Source organism: Sinocyclocheilus anshuiensis, unplaced genomic scaffold (assembly GCF_001515605.1).
Source record: "Sinocyclocheilus anshuiensis isolate Anshui unplaced genomic scaffold, SAMN03320099.WGS_v1.1 scaffold186, whole genome shotgun sequence".
In the NCBI taxonomy this organism is placed as follows: Eukaryota; Metazoa; Chordata; class Actinopteri; order Cypriniformes; family Cyprinidae; genus Sinocyclocheilus; species Sinocyclocheilus anshuiensis.
Window position 1 is genome coordinate 1669492 of NW_015542355.1, and position 12021 is coordinate 1681512.

General features: G+C 36.4%; 1 protein-coding gene and 1 pseudogene across 1 annotated transcript in view; one reads left to right on the top strand and one right to left on the bottom strand.

Moving 5' to 3' along the window:
* LOC107691655 (microtubule-associated protein 6 homolog) overlaps positions 1–4001 on the top strand; it is a 20094-nt gene extending 16093 nt beyond the window's left edge. Inside the window, exons 4-5 of the mRNA XM_016490389.1 lie at positions 1095–1205; positions 3839–4001. Of these exons, the coding sequence (XP_016345875.1) occupies positions 1095–1205; positions 3839–3968 (241 nt within the window). The 3' untranslated portion in view covers positions 3969–4001. The remainder of the gene's footprint in view (positions 1–1094; positions 1206–3838) is intronic.
* A 3148-nt stretch (positions 4002–7149) lies between these two features.
* On the bottom strand, positions 7150–12021 carry LOC107691692 (uromodulin-like 1; annotated as a pseudogene).

The window sequence follows — 12021 nt, forward strand, 5'->3', positions numbered from 1 at the left end:
GCGAAAGCAAAAGCAGTTTATTTGGCCTTCCGGAAGTAGATGTATTTAGGAATCTTTAAGATTACTTACAGCAGAACAGCAATGCATTTTATGGACGACCGTTTCGTGAACCTAGGAGAGGAGGTAATTCTGACTTTGCTTTGACAATCTGGCGCTTCTGAATCAGCTACTGTTTTGTTATTAGTTTAAGTATTTGCTACTGACTGTTCAAATGTGGAGTTTTACGCAGCACAGAGTAACGCGTGTCGTGTGTGTTTGAGGGGAACAGGGTCACATCACAGGAGAGTGAACTGTCTTTCAGAAATCATAGCACGTCAGCTGTCTTAACCGCGGCTTGCGTACTGCATCATCACTGTGTCTGTCACCCGACTCTGTTGCCCTTTCGAGCTTGAACTGATGGTAAAACTAATGACATTATTGATATTTACTTTGAAAGCTAACGCTCGCGATTATGGTAAGGGGCGTTACATTTCCGACGTGTGCTTGTGGTGTTCGGCCAATCACAATGCACTGGGTCAGCTGGCCAATCAGAGCAGACTGCGCTTGTCAAAGGAGGGGGCTTTGTTGAAAACGACGTGTTTGAGAGAGGCGGGGCATAGAGGACCTACAATCATGTACAGTATTTGAAAAATAATGTGTTTTTTGAACATTAAAGCATGTCAACATATTCTGTTACACCAAATACACAAAATAATGATCTTTAAAAAAGCATCATATGACCCCTTTAATGATGTGATTGATTGATTGATTGATTGATTGAAATTTGGTTGATTTACATAATGATTTTATGCTTTGGGAGTTAAAGGAATAGTTCACCCTAAAACAAAAGTAGTTGTCATTTACTCACCCTAGTGTCATTCCAAACTTGTATGACTTTCTTTATTCTATTGAATACAACTGTTTTTGACAAATTTTGACATATAATGATATTTGTATGGGAAAAAAGCATTCTGCAAATAATTTCCACATAAGTCATACCAATTTGGAATGACATAAGGGTGAGTAAATGATGGCAGAATTTTCATTTTTGGTTGAACTATCCCTTTAATTACTTTAATGTTCAGCTAACGAGTAATCTTGTCGTTCGTTTGAAGGGTTATGCTAAAACAGTACCACTACATTCAGCTCTGTCAGCCCATCCGAGATATTGGTTGGGTGCAGACACTAAAGCAACACCTGTGGCGCTGTGCGATGCCCGACCCAAGGTAATTCTCGCCTGAGATTAGTTAAGCTTCTTCCGCCTTCATGCGTACTTCAGCAGCACAGTTATTACTCACTGAGAGAAACTAGTGTTGCTAGTGCTTCGTACTCAAAGTGTTTCCATCGAGAATTTAGTACACCATAACTGTTTAGTGTTCTTTTGATTTGCTCCCATGCGTATTCTCTTCCATATGGAAAGTGTTGGGCCAAAGGAGGCTGACTAGGACAGTTTGACTGCACATGTATGTTGTTTTCCTGTTGTTAATGTTATTTTTGGAGGATGTTGAGCACTTTGTTACAGTGTTTTTTTTTATATACATACATGTTCTGTTTTAATGTTGACTACCATCACATACAGGCTTGTTACTGTGTTTTTGTAGAAAAATAGGTCAGGGAAAAGGCATCTTTTTCTTAACGTATTCATCTGAGGCATTGCTTTCAATAGAAGAGTTTGAAGTGTCACATCTTTTTTGTGGTACTTGTAATTTGATGTACTATCAATCTCTTCTCCCTACTGCAAGAACAATCCATTTACAGTGAACTTTTAATGTCATTCATAGATTAATTATTTTTTATTTATTTATTTTCAGGAGATTAATGAAATTGAACTTGATGATATTTAAATCTTTAGTTTTAGAAGTTAAAACAGCACATTGCATTCTTGTTCGGTGGTGTCTGTCTTCTTGTTTTCATGCTGCTTTTATTTCTGGACTTTTCCTTTGAACAGCCTGAGATCACGGTTATAATTCATCTATTTATTTGGAGGATGGGGTCCAAATGTCTGAGACATCAAAGGAGTTTGGGTTTGGGGCATTGTGATTTATTGTGCTGCGTTACATCATTTTTCCCACCGTGTCCGATACTAAAATAAGTGTGACACACTTTGCAAAAAGCATGGGAATTGTCGATGCTGCTTCCCGATAAGAAATTAAATTCCTCCGTCCAGCTGTTGTTGAATTTGCAGCTATATTTTGTTTTGTTTTGTTTTCTTCGCGTAGCACCACCTGAGCTTTCTAATGCCATTTCTACCAGTGATGCTTGATTCAACTTCAACCGTCTAGCCCAGGGGTGGGCAAACTTGGCCCTTCCAGGCCACTTTCCTTCAGAGTTTAGCTCCAACCCTAATCAAACACACCTGAACCAGCTAATCATTGTCTTCAAGACTACTAGAAGGCTACAGGCAGGTGAATTTTATCAGGGTTGGATCAAATCTCTGCAGGAAAGTGGCCTGGAAGGGCCAAGTTTGCCCATCACTGGTCTAGCCTATATGCACAGATATCAACAGCGCAACTGAGTTGTAGGTTGCCAGGTTGAGGTCACAAATGGGTTCAAAATTGTATGATCTGTCTATTGTGTGAGTAGGATGCGTTTCATTATAAAGATCTCGCAACTGGTCAACCTTGGAATTATATATTGATGTGATTATTCATATAACGAGGTAGGGCCATACAAATTACGGGAGTTTCCCGGGAAAAATAACAAAGCCGGAGATGGGTGTGAAATACAGGAGACTCCCGGAAAAACGGGAGTGTTGACAGGTAGCCTATGGCACCTATAGGAAGAGGGAAAATGAAGAAACTGCCTGTAATTGACCGTGAAAACTCACCTTTTATATATATTTTTTAAATAAAAATACAAAGTTATAGTGAAATAAGACGTTTATTATTATTACCGTTTAATAAATTACATCCATTTGGAAAATTACCACTTCTCATTGGGTGGGCCACAGCTGAAAGCATCGCCACTGCTTTTGAATATATAGTTAAATGCAATATTTCACTAAAAATAAATAGTATAAATATATATAATGCTTATTTATTTAATCATAAAAACATTTTTGAGTGTTTTTATAGCAAGATCTGGCAACAGTAATGAGTAGCCTAATTCTAACCTACCCTGTGATTTCTTGCAATGCACATCCAGAAAAGACAGAATTGATACAAGTTTAATAACAGCTAGCTGTTAGGTTTGGTTCCATACACACTACATTTTCTGTAGTAAATGCGGTTGTCATTACCTGCATTTTTCAGGTGTCAATTCGGTTGTAGAATACGGTCCTGTGTGTAGGCTACGGAACAGGATTAGACACCAAAAGGTTAACTGCAGTGTAGGCTATACGTGGCCTATTTGCTATTTCTTCTGGTGGAAGGATTCCATTTAATGAATTTGCTTAATCCAATAACGTTTTAATTAACGTTTGCGTCCTTATAATTTAAATATGTAGTGACTGTTTGAATTCAGTGAAAACGTAAATAACGTTACAGTCCCAGCTAAATGGGTTAAAGTCTACTGTGCCTCGTGCCTACAACGCCCTTTTTCCGCGGCTATATTGACGATAGAAAACGGATATATTTAGCATATGTTACTGTACTGGATATTACACGTAGCCTATTTCTCATGAGAATATTCATTCAAGCATTTGCTTGACCGTTATGACTTACATCGGTCTCAATGTACAATTTCTAAATAGAAATGATGAGTATAATTTGGTCTCAGAATGCTCAAAGCTCGTTTCTAGTGCGCGCTGTTATCTTCCAGATAAAACACCTCATGTTGTGTCTCTCTCTCTCTCTCTTTCTCTACCTCCTCTGTCGCCCTTCCGCTTCTCCTTTGGCAATAACACTGTTCTGCTCGTTAGAGAATCTGAGTCTGGCCTCGGACGAGTCAGCGATTATTATTCCGCGGGTACCTCTGGAAGAGAACCACTGGTGGAACGACCAGAACCACGTCGGGGAGTAGTCCGGTTCGCTCCGGATGTCAAGTACTGACACAAAGCACACGAGAAAGAGGAAGGCAGCTATAGACAGAACAATGAAGTAATGAGAAATATTTTAGAAAATATTTTTGCATACAGAATGAGAGACGTGTTCAATTAAAGTACTGTGTGTATATAGGCTATTGTATGTCATAGATTACGATTAAAAGATGAGCTTCCAATGAGAAAAACATGAACAAAAAGTACGTGTGCTCCCAGACTGTTTGCAACAACTGAAATGGTGCTATAAATGTATTTTCTGTTTCATGCTATTTCTCAAAACATAGTGTTGCCATGATGATCATTTAAAGTAGCAAATATCACGTGTCATTAAGTGCTTCCTTAAATTATAACATACTGTTTGAAAGTCTAATAAATGTGATTAAATTAGTGTATATCTGGCTGTTTTCGTGTTTCATTGCAATATCCATTAAGAAATATGTTCCTCATAGTTTTTTTTTATGAATAATAATAAACAATAAAAAAAAATATTTTTTGACATTAGTTAAAAAATATCTGATGCATCCTGGATACTCATCAAGTATCAGTACCATACTGTATATTTAATTTGAGTTAATTATGACAACAATAGAAGTCAATGGAAAGTCCCCATCATGATGAAAACACTGGGGGGCTGTCATTTCCCATTTTCCAAGTCAGCTGTCTTCGTACTAATTGTCTGAATAATTCAAAGTTTAGAGGGAATTTTGGACAGAGATCTAATGTAAAATGAATAGCTTAAGAGGCATATTAGGACATAGTTACTCCTGAGTCCTGTCTGCTGTGAACTGTGGGAATCTTTGTTGAACCTGAGCTTTTGAGAGAGAGAAAGTCCTGAGGGTTGCTTTTCTGGTTTCACAGGGCAGATATTACACAGACAAGGAGAACATGAGAGACAAAGACCACACTTATATCGGAATACATTGTAGATGGTGATCACCAGCTGGTTGGGACCAAACCAACTAACCATGAGCTAACCAGAACCCTACCAACTAGCCGGTCTTTTCCACAGGGATATCATGAGTTTAAGAACAACAGCTCTTGTGTTATTATGGAGACTTGAAATTCTAGATGAGATGAAGGCTTCATCTTCAGAGACACAAGGAGGCAGATTAGATGAAATAGAACATGGGCTTTTATTTAAATTACAACACAAATGCTTCATCTGCATTCTTATAATTGCATTTACTGGAATAAATGACATTAACTTTGTGTCCTTCCTTTCAACAGCCCATTGCCCTCACTAATAAACATCGATGTGTATATCACGACCGGGTCTTATTAAGTTACACATCCTTTTTTATTTAAATAGATAATAAATATAATTATGAAGAAAATGAAGTCTGTGTGCATGTGTGTGTGTGTGTCCTGGAAGGGTCCTAGCACTAAGTAACAGAAGCCGAGGGAAACAGTAATTAAGATAACAGTGATATTTCTGTTGGTTTACATCTTGATTCTGATGCAACTAACAAATCAAGATTTTAAAATGCAACCTAAATAGTAAAAATGACCAGTGTGTAAGATATGACCTGTTTTTGATAACACATATGAATTCACATGCAAACATAAACATGCTCACAGATCCACTCACACCCATGAAAACACACAAATACACACAGTTCCACAGCTCCTGGAGGCAAAACTGAGATGTTGCCACGGAGACGCCGTACTTTTAGCATGTAGCTGAATAATAATTGGTGAATTGAAGATATGTATGACTCCCCCATCTCTGAAATACACTTGTTACACTCCATGTCTCTGGAGAATTCACAAACCCCTTCAGCCTACAAAAGATCGAGGAGGCCTTGTTTACTAGTTCTCTCACAGGCTCCATGCACTCAAAGTCTCAGCAGATAGTCACATTATTTTTAGGAAATGTTAAATCCTCCCTACAAGGTTGAGAATAATCGGTTGGAACATATTCTGTTTACAAAGGCCTCCATATACTCATATTAGATTTTCATCTGTCTAAATGTATAGCACATAACACATACCGACAACAGACCAAAGCGGGTATCAAATTGTACAGCTAATACAACAGAGTCCTCTAGGGGCCTATTTAAGAAAGTGGCACAACATCACTGGAAAAGGGTGTATTTAGTCGTTTTTGTGTGCAATTTTCCTAAATGATCAATTTAAATATCTATACCAGGGCCACAATAGACATTGAGGAGGAGAAGCACCCCTGCAAATAATTAGAAATGGACACATTTCTCTCCCATTTGATATTGTTGATGCATCTTTGTTTGTGGTTAGGATGACAAAGTTTTAAAAGTTATTTTTTAGGCTGATCTGTCTATCAAGGCTCCTAATGTCAAAATGATTGACATGGCCAATCAAATCAAAGAAGGCAGGAAATTCCCCCGCAAGACGCTCCAGTTTTTAACGGTGAAAGAATGCGAGGTAAGATGCAAGCAGCTCAACATTTAATATTTCATAACGGTTTTACTATTAACCTTATTTTGCACAGCGGAAGTAAGCTGCTTTCTGTGAATGTGCGAGACTTCCGCTTTATTAGCCGCGGCAGGGAAATAACGAGAATTACAAGCGCAGTAAACGGTCAAATTGTTTGTGTGTTTATAATTAAGACAACACATTAAAAATAAAATGTTAAGAAACACCAGTTTGCAATATCAAGCTGCAAAACGAGCTGTTTTGTACAGCTAAAAATAGCTGGAAGATGACACCGGAAGCCAGACACAATTACAAATGGCTGCGTCCGCGCTTACGAGAAGAATAAGGGAGAAAGGTGGATAAAATGTGATTTCCAGTGATGCAAACTAAATGAATATGATGGACAATTAACATTTTGCATTTTAGACATATCAGGTATACGAATCAGATTGAATGTGTGCAAAAAAAAAAAAAATCCTTTAAAAAGACCATAACAACCACTACAAAGAAAATGGTACCCCCGCCCCCAATGTCCAAGACATGGTTAAGGCCTTGATCTATATTTTATACAAATGTTACATTTGAAAGTGCTGACCAAAAAAAAAAAAAAAAAATCAGATTAAGTTCTACAGAATTGTTTTTAATACAAAAATATAGGTAGTCAAATCCATGAATTCCATGAATCATTTAATGTAATCCATTAATTAAATGTTCTATATAGCCTACTGAGCCTATTAGTAATACTAATATCCAATAATAAAATGATCAGTTTACGGCTACAGTTGACTATCTGAGTGCAGTTACGTGTCAAAAACATGATAGGTAAAGCTCTCCTGCTGTGATTTAAAACGGAAGTTGTAGTTCCAGATTTTCCTTTTATGATACACCAAACCCGCAGTGGCAGCCAGGGAGAACAGAAACACACCAACACCAAGGAGAACAAATCCAACAGTCTGCAGAGTATTTGATATATCTGTTTCGACTGATGTTTTAAGAAAAAGAAAGAGAGAGAAAGATTTTGTCAGCTGATAATATGTCCTAATATGCAGGGTATAGATATTATATGAGCATTCATTTGCATTAAATAAGAAGTATTTACTTGTATGAAATCTCTTTAAGGGTCCAATGGAAGCCTTTGTCACTCCAATTAAGTTAGAAGACCTGTATGTCCTCCCCATACAAACTTAATGAATTGCAAAAAGATTAAACTTTCTTGCATTTCACATGCTGTTCATTTAATCTATAAAGAAAAGAATAAACAACAAAATACACTGAAAGAAATAAAATTATAATTTGTAAAAAATTATAATACCACAAACATTTATTTACATTAAACATTAAAAAATAAAACATTTAATTTTAACACCAACTAGATACAAAATGTGGAGTGTGACTTAATTGTCCAAATGCTTTGTAGGGTCACTGTGTATGAATTTCATGAAACATAAGCTCAAGACTCACAGGTCTGCAGGTGTTGTCCTGAATTTCGACACAGATCTGGATCTGGCAGTGCAGGTAGATGACATACTGATTCACCAATTTGAATATCTGCACTGACAGCAAAGACAGTGTTGTTTCCGTTCTGAAGAACAGTTGTGTATGCGTCTGGCACTGGACATCTGAGGAGCAGTGCGAGATGTGTGAACACTGGCATTACACAGCGGGGTTCTAATAACAGCACAATTAAATGAATTGAACAACTGTGATGATAGATCATGGTAAAAGCAAATTTTGAAAGCTGCAAGTTCTAATCAAATGAAATTAGCCAGTGCAAAAATTATATTCCCAGATTGAAAGGCATTATTCAGCTGCACCCACCCGTTATCCAGAAATGGATAATAGGGACTCTCTGATGAGTCACTGCTGGAAGTGGCCCAGCACTTGTTGATGATAACTTTGATTTGGAAGATAGTAGTGTTGACCCCAACCTCCAAAATTACCTCTTCATCAGGGGAGAAGGTGTAATTCTCAGGTAAAGGAATCGTGCCATTCAGCAGCCGCAAAGTAACCTGGAAACTACCCAATCCTGCCACTGGGTCATTGATCATATCAAAATACCTTCAAAAGATAGTAATCAATGTGACAAAATGAGTATCACCCAGAACTCAGATCATTTTTAGGGCTTTTTAAAAGGATTTTTACATTTTTACAGTACATTATTTAATTGTATTAATTTTTATATTTTAAATATTACATTTTTTGTTTTTATTATTTAATCATGTTTTTTATTATTTATTAAGTGTAAACAAATGTAAATAAAAAATTATTTAGTATAGCAATTAGATTCTAATAATTTAATTCTAATAATTCATTGTCTAAAAATTTTAATGATTTTACATATATATATATATCGGTCACTTCGTGATATTAATTATTCACACCCTAGTGCATGCTGGAAACAGGGCAAATGGTATTGAATCACAAAGCCATTTGTTTTGTGTATGTCTGTTTGAACTAAAAAAAACATTGAATACTCTAATTAGTAAAACTCTAATCCAGAAAAAATATATAGTATATACTATATAGTAATACAAACACTGCATTTAGTTGCATTACTTGTGTTGTAATAGATTTTGGAATAGTAAGTAAACAAAAAAAAAAATCTGAATTATTTGCTTGATATAAGAATCACTTGTGCCACTTCTCAAAATTTCTTAACAAAAATGTCCTTTGCCGTATGTTCTGGAACAAGTGAATTTTGCATAACAAACCACATGTAGAAGATGTCTGGCTGAAGAAAGGATTATTTGAACTTGAAGAGGGACCAACAGTGGATGTCCAGGATGGTCCCAAGGTGACGGTACTCATTTGTCCTCCATCAGTTTTATTATCTTAAAAAAGGAAAGGACAGCAGCACAAACAAAGTTCAAAATGATTGCTGATGAAAAAGTGCATCATAACTGATCATAATCAGAAGTTATTCTAGTGTACCTGGCATTGAGTGAGTAGTCCAGGATGGGGTGGTAGTGTTGTTGATGAAAGGTTGTGTAGTGACTCTGGGGGCTGATTAGAAACAGAAAACACTTGACTGGATCTTGGTCCCCTCAAAATGATGGGGTTTCATGTGGTTAAGATGGCATCGTTATGTAATGATTGTCCTTTCTTACCAATGCAAACTGTGAAGGACTGAGGTCGTGATACCCATGATGGCAGGCACACAAATAAGACCCTACTGTATTTCTGCAGTGTGAATGTAGAGAACAACTGTTCAACTCCGGAGCTGCACATTCATCCACATCTAGGAAATTACAATGTATGCATGTCGATTTATCAAGATAATGGACAAGCTTGAATGACATTATTACATAAAAGTTTATTTAAAAAAAAAAAAAGATATCTGTAGATCAATGGTTCCCAATTAATTTAGCTTCAGGATCCAAATTGTACATTATACATCAAGTGGCAACTCCGTAAAAATGTCAATAAAAATTTTCATAAAATCAAACATTGAAATATATAAAATTGTATTATTCACATTGATAGCGCTGTTCTTTACAAACTGAATCATATGAAATGCTTTGGTTTCACAATCGCAGAAATCCGACTTGCACCACAACATTAGTCACCTCCTCAATGATTCCCAGCAGATACAGTTTGTAGAGATGTCTTTTAGAAAGATAACTTTAGAAGAACAAACCAGCAGTGAGGAAGAGGTTGTGAAGGGCCCTGCTGTCCATGACCAGACATGATGCACAGAAATTTCATCAGTTCCCAGAGCGCCAGTTACCTACAGAAACACCCAACAGTTACATCACTGCAGAACATACCCACTGTATATATAATGAGCTGCCTACCTGGACAGCATATTTGGCATCTTAAAGTTTATAAAGCACATAATGTGAGTTGAATGATAAACTGATGATTACAAACCACAGAGTGCAGCAGTCTGGTGTGGTTGAAGAGTCCTTTGTCCATGGTAACTAGCTGATAGGTTGTCTTAACTGTCATTGTCACATTGAAGCACCAGGTTATGTTGACTTGAGGAAAAATGGGCTTTTTAAACTCAATGTATGTTATTTAACAATGTACCTATAAGAATTCTGGGATGCAGGGTATGGGTTTATGTATACCTGGTGGTACTGGGTCTGAACACTGAGAGATGTTTTCAGTCGGACAGCATTTTTGCCACTGAGGACAATCAATGTCCCAGCTGCTCACAGAGCCAGAGGAGTTTGAATTATTCCACAGAGTCCTTGTCGTTCTTGTTGAGGGACACAGTCCTGGCTTAGAGTTTAGAGTTTCTGCACTTCTGTCCAAGGCTCAGATAATGGCAATATCAATATCAATATAAAAAAAGACTCAAAAAAGTGTACAGTGGCCAACAATTATGTCAATTTTCATTGTAGATCAAGACAATCTGCAGCATCTCTTCCTTTCTTTAATTTCCTGGGACAATTCTATTTCATATTAATTTGTTTGAAAGTACTCACACAAGGCACAGTAACTCCCAACTTGTTCATAGCCATGGCAACATTTCATGACCTGTTTGGCATGTCATACACCTGTGTTCAGTATTCTGTTTTATAAACCGTGACATAACACATTGTCCATGGCAGCCACCCACCACACGGTCTCCTCTGGGTGTACGAGGTTGGATAGGAGATCACATTGGTCACTGACACAGACTCAGTAATATTACACAGATGATAACCTGACAGAGAACGATCATATCCTGAAAAAAAAAGAAATTCAAAATTGTCTGAAATTGACAAATTGAACAATTGTATACTTTCTAATACTTTCTTTTATACTTTTCTTATGTTTTTCAAAGAAGTCATTGCACCAAGACTTCACCAATGCTCACTTAGACTGAATTTGTTTGATCAAAATAATATTGTAATAATATTAAATTTGCAATTATTACAACTGTTTTATTTTTAAATATATTTTAAAATGTAATTGATTCCTGTGATGACAAAGCTGATTTTTCAGCGGCCATTACTCCAGTCTTCAGTGTCATGTGATCATTCAGAAATCATTCTAATAGGATTTGGTGCTCAAGTTCTTTTTTATTATCAGTGATAAAAAGTTTTTGCTGCTTAATATATTTATGGAAACCATGGTACATTTTTTGAGGAGTATTTGATTAATCGAAAGTTCAAAATAACAGCATTTATTTGCAATAGTAATCTTTTTGTAGCACCTACTGTAAATGTCTTTACTGTCACTTCTGACCAATTTAATGATTCCTTGCTGAATAAAAGTATTTATTTCTTTCAAAAAAATCTTACTGACCCCCAAATTTTGAATGGTAGTGAATGAACTATACACATATATTTATAGACAACATCCCATTGGAAAGAAAAATCACAAATGACCCAGAGAAAGCAATGAGATGAATGGAATTAAATGGAGAGTAAGTTTCCAGCTTTACTGATTTTTTTTCTTTACAAACAGACTTCAGAAAATCTCGTTAATAGATTTTAAAGGAAAAACTATTGCGCAGATTTGTCAAAATACCAAAGTATGAAAGCAAAAATCTCATGTCCACATTCATTTTATGTACTCTTCCTGTATGTCTAATTTCAGATTGTAGGAAAACCATCTCAGATAAATTTGATACTTAAATGAAGCACAGAAATGAAGAAAACATAAGCTTCAAATAAAGTGTTATGCCCCATTCCAAGGCCAAGAATAGACGTGATTAACCAGGTAACAAAAACCCAATGCAT